Below are 12,107 nucleotides of genomic sequence, written 5' to 3' on the forward strand. Positions count from 1 at the left end.
TAAATCCTAAATGTACTTTGGTAGAAGTTTGGAATGACATTTTGAAAAGCTTATTATTTTTAATTGAATTATTCTCTTTTTCACACTTGAAGCTCATAAATATTTTCAAAAACAAATTCAAATATATTTCCCTAGTAGAAATCAAGGATCCCTACAAATTTATAGAGCTATGTTAATAATACACAAGCAAGACAGAGGAACTTAGGAATTCCTTGGTCATTTTTAATGATGATCATCTTTCTGACCATACTTAGAAGAGGGAAAAAAGTGATGAGAAAGATTAATTCAGCAGTCAGTTCAGAAGATAAAATCCAAGTATGGAGTCTGGACTGTGCAAAGAAGTTCCACTGTTTCTTTAGGATGTCTTGTTAATAGATGGTTAAGATTTCATTACAGGTTTAAGATTTTTTCATTGAGTGCAATCTGTGATTGGGTGAGATTTGCCAAATAGGTTACCATCAGCAGGTCCTAAGGAGGAAAAAAAAAAGAATATACTTAAGAGTCCGTACATTATACAACATTGTTCAATGGAAATAGTAATTAGAAACAAATCTGTAACTTTGTCCTCTCATTCATACTAATAAACAAACATATTTTAAAGCTTCCAATTTTAGATTGACATAAATGATCTAGATGAGGGAATTGAAGGGGGACTCATCAAATTTGCAGATGACACTAAGCTGGCAGGAATAGCCACACTGTAGAAGACAAACTCAAGATCCATAAAGATCTTCATAGACTTGAAAACTGGGCCTTAGCTAAAAAAATGAAATTCAACGTAGATAAAAGTAAGGTTCTACACTTAGGTAAGAAAAATCAACTGTATAGTGAAACTTGGCTTAATGCCAGCAACTGTGAGAGGGTTTTGAATTCTAGTGGACAACTGCTTAAATATGAGTTAATAGTGCGTGGCAGCAGCCAAAAAAGCCAATGCAATCCTAGGCTGCACTAACAGAGGGATAGGATCAACATCACATGAAATTCTAATATCGCTTTACAAATTCTTAGTGAGACCACACTTGGAATACTGCATCCAGTTCTGGTCACACACAAAAAAGACTCTGGAAAGAGTGCAGAGAAGAGCAAAAAATGATTAGGGGGCTGGAGGCTAAAACGTAAAAAGAACAGTTACAGGAATTGGGTATGTCTAGTCTAAAAAAACAGTGACTAGGGACACAATAGCATTGTTCCAATATTTGAAGGGCTCCTACAAAGACAAGGGGGTCAATCTGTTTTCCAAAACACCTGAAGGCAAGACAAGAAACAATGGTTGGAAACTAACCAAGGAGAGAAGGAACCTAGAACTAAGGAGAAATTTCCTAATGATGAGCACAAATAACCAATGGAATAGTTTGCCTTCAGAAGTTGTGGGTGTTCCATTACTGAAGGCTTTCAAAAAGAGACTGGACAACTATTTGTCTGAAATGATATAGGGTCTCCTGCTTGAGAAGGGGTTGGACTAGAACAGTGATGGCTAACCTTTTTGTCATCACATGCCAAAAGCGGGGGGAGCACGGGGGGTCATGCATACACGTGTCAACACCTATAATTCAATGCTCCCCACCCCACTCATGCAAAAAGGTTAACCATCACTGTTATAGGTCATCTAGTCCAACGGGCCTTCCCCACCCCCCTGGAGGCCCTCCAGAGGCTGGAAACAGCCTGTTTCCTGACTTCCAGTGGGCCCAGAAGGCCTGAAAATCAGCTGGCCAGAGCACACATGTGCGCTGGAGCTGAGCTAGGGCAATACTCGCATGCCCACTGATATGGCTCCGCATGCCACCTGTGGCACGTGTGCCATAGGTTCACCATCACGGGACTAGAAAATCTCTGAGATTCTTTCCAACTCTATTATATAATATATGTTATACAGTTTCACACTTTTCTGAATAATAACCCTAATTCTTCCTTAGGCATAAAACCTGAACTGAGTCAGTCCCTCTTGGCTCACCTCAGAGAGTGCTGTGCTGTTGTAGAGAAAATAAGAGGCAGAAGCATTATATACACTGCCTTGAGTTGTAACAAAATACCAAAGTACAAAATACCAAGTACCAAAATAAAGGTACAACTCTAATAATAACAACAACAACAGAACTTGGTCTAATGATCAAGCCATCAACTAGAAAGTAAAGGACCATGAATTCTAGTCCCACTTTAGCCACAAAACCCAGCTGGGTTACTTTGGGCAGTACTCTCTCTCAATCCAACCAACCTCACAGGGCTGTCATAGGAAAAATAGGAGAAGTGCTGGGTATATTTGTCACCCTGAGTTATTTGTAAAATAAAAATAAAATTATGTCCCATAAAAAGCATGTTTAACAATGTTTACAATGCTCTACTACATTATAAGTTATGCGCTACTTTTGAAAATAAAAAAGCTAAATGAGAGTTGGCAAATTACAATTACTTAATCCTGAAATATATACCAAGTTTTAAATTGCAATGTCATAGCCATTTACTGTATTTAACATTTACGCTTTCTAAATTTAGTAACAAAATGTGTAGAGCATGGTTTTTGAACCTTTTGGCTTGCCTGGCCGCACTAAGTAAAGAGGAATTGTCTTGGGCCCCGTTTAAAATATATAATATAGTTAATGTATATAAAAATAACAAACTTCCTTTATTTTTTAATTTTTTATGAGATCCTGTGGAGCTGTATAACTAGCTGTCCAGGGCCTCATACAGCCAACAAGCCGTGGGCTGGACACCCTGGTGTACAGTATGGGAAGCCAAAAGGAAGAACTTAAAATCCTAACACAAGACAAGAAATATGTCATAGACATTACTGATACTTTGTGACAGTATAGAACTCGAAGGTATTTGATTTATTTGATTTATTCAGAAGGAATAAATTGCCCTATACATAAGGAAGGCATACTGTATGCCTGCATAAAACTTCAAGAATTGCAATATGAAAATCCTGTCAACAATGTTTGGACAGGAATTAAAAAAGAGTGAAATAGAAGTGTCATTGCTGTGGATGTTTATTATGAACTGCTTGCCCAGGCCAGATATATGGATGAGGTTTTGTGTTGTCAGATGATCAAATTTCCCAGGAGGCATGTGACAGTAACAGGAGGTTTCAGCTATCCTCACAAATGATGGGAATCTAACTCTTATCAAGAATCAGAGGCCGGATTTCTGTTTTCTGCTGACATTTATCTTTTTTCAACAAAAGGGTCTGCAATCCTAGATGTCATCTTAATTAACTTGGGGAAACTGTTGGAAGAAGTGAAAGTGACTGGAACTCTAGGAAAAAGTGACATATTAACCTTTCATGATATCAAGGGAGAGGGAATGGGAAAAAATCAAGTATACGGGATTTTAGAAAAACAGATTTCAATGAACTCAGGTGGAAAATCCAATGGTTTAAAAGGAGAAAAGAATCTGGGAATGATGAAAATTCATTCAAAACAAGACATTAAAGATGCAAATCCTACTAATTAGAAAAATAGGAAACGAGACCAGTATGGATACACAGAGCTTTCTAAAATGGAAGGAAAAAAGTTTAATAATAACCAAAGATACAGTTGCCAGAAGAGATTGTGTTAGAAAGGTTAAATATATGATGAGTTGAGGAATACCTGTTAGGATATGGTTTGAGCCTAACAAGTTGTCCAGGCAATATATGTGTTCTGTGACTTTAATATGAATATGTATTGTGTGACTTTAAAGTTTTCCTGCTGATTCATTGTAATGCTGAGTCATGCTGTAATTAGTTGTGAACGTATTTAAGGAAGGTACTGTAAAATATTCAGTTGATGATAAGCTACCATAGTGTGTGGAGTTGCTATCCATTGTGCTATCATCGTTGGTTGGATCTGCTACCATCGTGGTTTGTGAACCAGAGTGAGTTTGTCATTCTAACCAACTACTGTTTGTGTGGTAAGAAGATTTTATATCACTGGACTAATTTAACTGGCAAAGACTTGGATTTGTTTAAAGACTATGAGATTGCTTTTTCACTATAAAGTAAACTTTTGATAAACCAGTTTGCACATCTCTTATTCATTGCTCTCAGCAACGTTTCTCTGTGCTCTACACTCTGCTGGTTGGTAACACAACAACAATATCCTTAACAATACCCAAACAAATAAATACCCAATAACAACAAAAGTTTTGCATAGTATGTCAGAAGCAAAAGAAAAGGCAAAAATGGAGCAGGCATGTTGTGAGATAAAATTAGTAACAAGTTATGGCAAGAAGATATAGAATCTTAGAGCAGAAACCCCAGTTAGCTACCAACCCACTAAAACTCAGGCTAAAGAAGAAAATGGTAAAAGATCAGTTCCCTAATTTAAATGAATTCAAGTCTCCAAGGACATAAATACTGAAGGAAATAGCAAAGATGACCACAAAACTCCCAAGTGGTAATCTTTCAAAACTGGTAATTTTTGAAAACTCATGGAAAACTGGCGAGTTTCAGAAAACTGGAGAATAGCCTTATCTTCAAAATGGACAATATTCTTAGCTTCTTAAAAGTAAATTTGAAAGTATGTATGTTAAAAGGAAGTTAAAAGAAGAGTATAGTGAATGTTGTTAATATAAATGATGATAGTCTATCAAGATTAGTAAGTGCAAATATAGAAATATATATTATTTCCCACAGCAAGGAAAAAAGGTTAAATTGATTGCTTTATTCAAAGAAAAGAGCATGTCTAATTTTGTTTCCACTAGAAAACCACTTCTGGATTTTGTGTTTGAGATGGAAAAAATGAAACTTTGATTTTGGTTTTGCTGATTAAATATGTTCATTGTTATAGAAATGTCTAGTATATATTACTGTGTAAAAGTAAAAAGCTGAGGCTGAAATGTTACTATCTTCTACTGTGCTAAAAAGAGTCGGAGATCAACACCGTTTTTTCTTCCCTCCCCCCACTACTCTCTCTCTTCCATTTTTCCTTTTATTTTTCCTCTTATTTTCCATTATTTTCATTTTCCTTTATATTTTGTATTTTGATAAAGTAATAAAAATTTTGAGCTATGTACATGGACAATATTTTCAAACAGATTATTAACCATTAAATGTTTTTATTTTATTTTTCAATTTTCAAATGGCTGTCCTATGTAAGAGGAAACTATTCTCAGATCAAATCAAATCTTTATTACAGAAATAGACCAACATAATTGTTCTCTGTTTCCTTGGAGGGCAGGAAATGCAATGCTGTCCAGAGAAGATATCAGAAAGATTGATATCAACCCAAAGCAACTTCTAAATTGTGTAATTTAAGAAATCAGACAAAAGTTTATGGTAATAATTAAAGATTATTCTACCAGAGATGTAATGCAGGCTTGCATATTAACACTTATCACTAAACTGAACAACAATTTATAACTCACCCATCCATACAACTTATTAGTACTACTTACAAGTCTATTCCAAGGACTTACATTGATATTGCTATTCAACATAGTCTCAAAGTCCTCTGGCGAAATTTTTGGAACTTGGTTAACAAGATCCATCAGGAAGCGCCCAACAGTGTTGTCAGCAGCCACTTTTCCAGACTAGACAAAAAGGACAGAGATACTATTTTTAAAATATTTTTGATATATTACACATCAACAGAAAAATGAATACACACACACAGAGTCTTGTTTCCTATTAGTGCATATTTTGGCCACAGCACATTTACCAGCACATCTTCTGCATACTGTAGTACTGTGCTCAGGGTATCCTGAATCTGAGCAGAAGCTGTCCCCACTTGCTGAAGATCACTTGACAAATTAATCACTCGATTCGGGCTAAAGCAGGTTTTCATGATGAGATCAACTGAGAACAGAGAGTAGATATGAATCTGTTAAATACAGTTATGGTCACAAATACTACAGTTATAATTTAGGTAAGTAAACCATTAACTTATTTTTAACATATTTTTTATCATAGGTATAGTGTGCCCTCACTAGACAGGTATTGACAATCACATGCTTAATCACTTTGACCTCCACGGTGTTGATAGGAACCTTTAACAATATCTCCAAGCAAAACTGTTTATGCAAATGCTGAAATTGAGACAGTTGTACATGTATTTCTTAAATGCCCTATTAATCATTCTCAGAGGGCAGAGCTAATCACTCTTCTAATCGTAAATTATTCAGGCTTGTCTCAATGGGTAATTGTGTACATCCTATTAAATGACCAGGACTGTCAACTGAAAAATGGCCAAATTATGTGCTGTAGTAATAGTTTGTTACCTAATAGAGCGGGTGTTGGTCCTACCTGATAAACCCCTTTTCAGTTGGAACGAGAGACTCCAGGCACGGCGTATCACTCTGTCTTCTGGCTCTATGGACTGGGTTCAAATTGTAGAGACGCCCCCTCTTGATGACACTCCCAGTTTCAACGATGTACCACGAGAGATCTATACTCATCACCTAACAACACCCCACGAACGCTCCCTGACCAGACCCCTGTCTTTTGGATGGGGCTGGAGTCTCTTGTTCCAGCTGAAAAGGGGTTTATCAGGTAGGACCAACACCCGTTTTCCAGCTAGGAACTCGAGACTCCAGGCATGGGACTTACCAAAGCAGACAGTCCTTAAGGGTGGGAAGTCGTCTGGTCCCGCAGTCTGGCTGTCTCCACCAAACTGTGCCGAACTCACCGACCCCAATCCGCCTCTTCCGAAACCCAAGCTTCAATACGGTAATGTCGGAAGAATGGTGACGGAGTCACTCACCACTCTGCACCCCCTCTTCACAGATACACTAGTGTCCCACAACGTGGACATGACCCCCCTTCATGTGGCATGTGAGTTAACCACCCTGGGTCATGATAAAGACTGAGCATCGAAGCTCAGTCATAGCTCTATCCAGCAACCCCTGTCTAAGGAGAGAGCTCCCTCCGCCTGGTTGACCGGAAAAAAGACATAAAGGGGTCCTTTCTACATCGAACCCCTGTGCCCTCTTGATGAAATTCCTCCTGACCCGGCTGGCAGACAATGGATAACGGTAAGAAGGGTGGAATTCACTCCTGTGCCCGGTGAAACCCAGAGATCTTGATCTTAAAGACCAGGTCTAACATAAACACTCCTCTATCACAGAAAAAGTGCCCCGCTGTGATATCTTTCTGGTCAATATAAGAGCTACAGAAAAAAAAACCCTGTCTGTACTCTAAGAATTGAGGTGAACCATCCTAAATGGCTCAAACCCAAAACAAAAGGGCTGAAGGGAGAGCTGAAAAACCCCCCTTGGCGTCCCAGTTGGTATAGCAGTGACCCACTGCCGGTCTCAATTAGTGGCCCACCGGATAAGCTCTTGACCTCCAGAGGTAGTGTCACTGCTTCTCTTCCTCCACAACCCAACACTCTGCAATACTGCTATGTGCTGCCTAGCATTACTGGATGTAATCCTGTTTTCCACCTGCTTGCCCACTCGATGAGTAGTGGAACCACTATCCTTGTCGGCTGTATATCTTTGGAGGAGCACCATAACTAAACACCTTTCAAGTAGCAACAGAATTGGAATTCGTGAACGGGCGTCTGGCTGTCTACAAAGACCGGGGCACGCTGAAGGAGAGGGTCTACCCCTCCAGCAGTCCCCGCTCCACCGCCACTCAGTCAAACTTAGCCCCCTGGTTTCTGGATGGCCAAAAGACCCCTGATCGAGGGATACCCTGTCGGACGAAAGTCTCTGCGGAGGCCAACCGACAGGCTCATTCGTACCATGACCCCCGGGTGTCAAGACCAATGTGGCATTGTCCAGGATACTTTGCCCTGATTTGTAGAATCTCCTGAAGACCCCCGGTAGGAAAGCCAGAGCAAAAAGCAGACCGTGAGCTCTGGGCCACAGAGAACGAAGTGTGTTGACCCTTGCTGCCTCCTGAATCGGGCACCATGGGAAACAACGGGATATCTGTCCGGATGCTGACATTGTGGAGAGATCCCTGGGCAGTCCACCGAACCAAATCACAGTCACTTCAACCCACGCTAGAAGCAAATGCCACACCAAGTGGTCAAAGGGCCCTACTCAATCATTCTGCCCTCATATTGTCTGCCCTGCTTACGCTCCGCTCCGATGGATCTGTCTGTCTGTCTGTCTGTCTGTCTGTCTGTCTGTCTGTCTGTCTGTCTGTCTGTCTGTCTGTCTATCTATCTATCTATCTATCTATCTATCTATCTATCAAATTTCTATACCGCCCTACTCCCGGAGGACTCAGGGCGGTGAACAGCCAAGATAAAATACAGATAATACAAATATTAAAAGTCCCTTAAAATTATTAAATATTTTGGCCGAAACACAAATTAAAACACCCAATTTATAAAATCAAACGAATTAAAAATTTAAAAGAGAAGAGTTAGGCCAGGCCAGCCTGCTGAAATAAAAAAGTTTTGAGAGCATGACAAAACGTGCGCAGATCCGGGATCCTCCGTTATCTCTGGGGGGAGCTCATTCCAGATGGTAGGTGCCCCCACAGAGAAGGCTCTCCCCCTGGGGGCTGCCAGTCGACACTATTTGGCCGACGGCACCCTAAGAAGCCCCTCTCTATGGGAGCGTACTGGTCGGTGAGAGGCTATTGGTAGCAGAAGGCGGTCTCGTAAATACCCCGGTCCAATGCCATAGAGCGCTCTAAAGGTGGTAACCAAAACCTTGAAGCGCACCCAGAAGACCACCGGGAGCCAGTGCAGCTCACGCAGGAGGGGGGGGTCACATGAGAGCGCCATGCCGCTCCCATAACCACCCGCGCGGCCGCGTTCTGGACCAGCTGGAGCCTCCGGGTGCTCAAGGGGAGCCCCATATAGAGAGCATTGCAGTAGTCCAGGTGGGAAGTAACAAGAGCATGAGTGACCGTATTTAACAAGTCCCGATCCAGAAAGGGACGCAACTGGCAAATCAGGCGGACCAGATAAAAAGTCCCCCTGGCCACGGCCGTCCCATGCTCTTCCAAAGACAGCCGTGAGTCCAGAAGGACACCCAAGTTGCGAACCCTCTCCGTGGGGGCCAATGACTCGCCCCCAATAGTCAGTGATGGCACCAACTGACTATATCGGGATGTCGGAAACCACAGCCACTCGGTCTTGGATGGGTTGAGCCCGAGTCTGTTTCTCCCCATCCAGGCACGGCCTCCAGGCACCGGGACATCACTTTAAGGGCATCGTTGGGGTGGTCTGGGGTGGAGATGTACAGCTGAGTGTCGTCAGCATACTGATGGTACTTAACCCCAAAACCACGGATGATCTCACCCAGTAGCTTCACATTAAATGTTGAACAGAAGGGGCGAGAGGACTGACCCTTGTGGCACCCCACATACAAGGGGCCTCGGGGTCCACCTCTGCCCCCGTCAACACAGACTGCGACCGGTCAGAGAGAAAGGAGAACCACCGTAGGACGGTGCCCCCCCACCCCTAACTCCTCTAGCCGGTGCAGCATGATACCATGGTCGATGGTATCAAAGGTCAAAGAGGTCTAATAGGACTAGGACAGAGGAATAACCCCTGTCCCGAGCCCTCCAGAGATCATCAACCAACACGACCAATGCCGTTTCCGTGCTGTACCCAGGCCTGAAGCCCGACTGGAATAGATCCAGATACGACGATTCATCCAGGTACTGAGGGAACTGTCGCGCTACCACACTCTCAACAACCTTCGCAATGAAGCGAAGGTTGGAGACTGGACGATAATTTGCCAACACTGCCGGGTCCAGGGAAGGCTTCTTGAGGAGAGGCCTCACCACCGCCTCTTTCAAGGCAGCGGGGAAGACACCCTCACTCAGAGAAGCATTTATAATCCCCTGGAGCCAGCCTCGTGTAAGCTCCCGAGAGGCCAGCACCAGCCAGGAGGGACACGGGTCCAGTAAACATGTGGCTGCGCTCAGTCTGCCCAGTATCCTGTCCACGTCTTCGGGCGTCACAGAATCAAACTCTTCCCAGATAACACTCACAAGACCTGCCTCTGTCCTCCCCCCTGAATCTACCCAGTCAGAGTCCAGGTGTTCCGGAATCTGAGCGATTTTGTCATACACATACTGTATAAAATCCTCGGCTCTACCCTCCAAGGGGTCCTCCTGTGCTTCCTGGTGGAGCAGGGAGCGGGTCACCCTAAACAGGGCGGCCGGGCGATTATCTGATGATGCAATAAGAGCGGCAAAATAGTTATACTTCGCCGCTTTTATTGCCACCAGGTAGGTCTTAATATGAGACCTTACCAATGTTCGGTCAGATTCAGAATGGCTGGCCCTCCAACCGCTCTCCAGGCGTCTTTTCCGGCGCTTCATCTCCCTCAGCTCCTCGGTGAACCAAGGAGCCAGGCGAGATCGGCGCCGGGTCAGAGGCCGCAAAGGCACGACCCGATCCAAAGCTCCAGGGACTGCCCTATCCCAAGCAGCCACCAGCTCCTCAGTCGAGCCGTGTGCCAGAGCCTCAGGAAATGGCCCAAGCTCTGTCTGGAACCTATCTGGATCCATCAGGTGCCTGGGGCGGTACCAGCTCAATGGTTCCACCTCCCTGTGGTGGGGTGCGGTGGTTCGAAGGTCAAAGCGAAGGAGGGAGTGATCCGACCATGACAAGGGCTCGATCACTATATCCCCTATCTCAAGATCACTCAACCACTGACCAGAGACAAAAACCAGGTCTAGAATGTTTCCCGCCGTGTGAGTAGGGCTATGAACTAACTGGGTCAGGTCCATGGCTGTCATGGAAGCCATGAACTCCCGAGCCACCTCAGACGCCTCCCGACGGATGGCAGGTTAAAATCTCCCATGACCATAAGCCTGGGGTATCAACTGCCACCGCGGCTATAACGTTGAGCAGCTCGGGCAGGGCTGCTGTCACGTGGCACGGAGCCAGGTATGTAATCAGCATGCCCATCTGCACCCCATGACCCCACTTCACAAGGAGGGACTCACATCCAGCCGTCTGAGGAACAGTGGCCTCCCTCGAACCAAGACCTTCTCTAATGACAACCGCCACCCCCCTCCCCTCCCCTGTGTCCTCGGCTGATGGAATGTGCGGAAACCGGGTGGGCACATCTCAACGAGGGGGACCCCCCCTCCTGGCCCAACCAGGTCTCCGTAATACCCGCCAGATCCGCTCCCCCCTCCTGAACAAGATCACAAATGAGGGGGGCTTTATTTACAATGGACCGGGCGTTGCACAACATCAGCCGAAGGCCCAGGGCCTGAGGGTCTGTGCAACCTGGGGAACGAGAGGAGCATTGGAGGCCAGAGCGCGCCATCGCTTGGAGCCAGCAGGCGCACGCTCCCACAACCTGATGTGGCCCCCTGCTCCCGCCATATCTACCCCTCCCACCCACAGTACTGATGTAATGTCCATTCACAACACAAGCTCTAACCCCCTCCTTGACCCCTGGTTCCCGCACCTCTTGTGCCGCGCTCTTCAGCCGGCTCTGGCCTCCTCCCCGACAGGTTCTCCCCCAAACCCACAGAGCCCACCCCTCTCCCAGAAACCTTTAAAACCTTATCTAAAAATTTCGCCCCAAAACCCCACAACCCTCTCTTCGCCACATGCCACCTCTCGGGATTCCAAAATCCGTCATCAAGGTAGGCCCTCGATAGTGAGGAGGGCCAAACCTGCGAGAGGGGGGAGTCTCGCAGCGCAAGCAGGTCAGCAGCCGTAAACATCACACAAAACAGAGGTGGAGAGTCAACTGGTCAGGGCTTCACCAGATCGTCCAATAATATTGGGTCAAAGTAGATCTTCATACTATCATACTATCTTCATACTTCATACTATCTCCCTGTTGCGTCCAGCCCGACGCCAGAGGATCCTCGTCACTGTCTTTAGTGTCTAAGAACTAGTTCCTCCGTGTCTGTTGACCTGGTCTTGACCGCCTGAGAGTCGGTCATAGGAAGCACAAGGTAGCCCTGGAGACCCTCTGAAATGCCAGAGCACCATCTGACCTCCTCCTCTCCAGCTAGTGCTACTCTTGCCTGCATCCACTTACAACGAAATCTCCTGGGTCCCTGGTCCAGCCCTATTAAAAAAGGGCCCAAAACACCCGACACACACTCCACTCTGCTCTGCCGCGTGAACAGAGATCTGCTTTGAGACCAAATATCTTTCAAGCCTTGCTGGCAGAACTGGCCGCAATTAGGCCCATCATAATTGCTGATCAAGCCTTGTTGTCCGAGCCTTTCACCTCAGGCTTTCCGAATG

General features: G+C 44.7%; 1 protein-coding gene across 1 annotated transcript in view; it reads right to left on the bottom strand.

Moving 5' to 3' along the window:
• Positions 1-201: 201 nt before the first annotated feature.
• Positions 202-12,107, bottom strand: part of EIF3F (eukaryotic translation initiation factor 3 subunit F) — a 46,088-nt gene continuing 34,182 nt past the window's right edge. The window contains exons 6-8 of the mRNA XM_070945115.1: positions 5,634-5,770; positions 5,392-5,505; positions 202-468 (exon numbers count right to left, since the gene is read on the bottom strand). Coding sequence (XP_070801216.1) covers positions 391-468; positions 5,392-5,505; positions 5,634-5,770 — 329 coding nt within the window. The 3' untranslated portion in view covers positions 202-390. The remainder of the gene's footprint in view (positions 469-5,391; positions 5,506-5,633; positions 5,771-12,107) is intronic.

Source organism: Pituophis catenifer, unplaced genomic scaffold, assembly GCF_029215685.1.
Source record: "Pituophis catenifer annectens isolate HBS135680 unplaced genomic scaffold, rPitCat1.0.hap2 SCAF_6, whole genome shotgun sequence".
Classification (NCBI taxonomy): Eukaryota; Metazoa; Chordata; class Lepidosauria; order Squamata; family Colubridae; genus Pituophis; species Pituophis catenifer.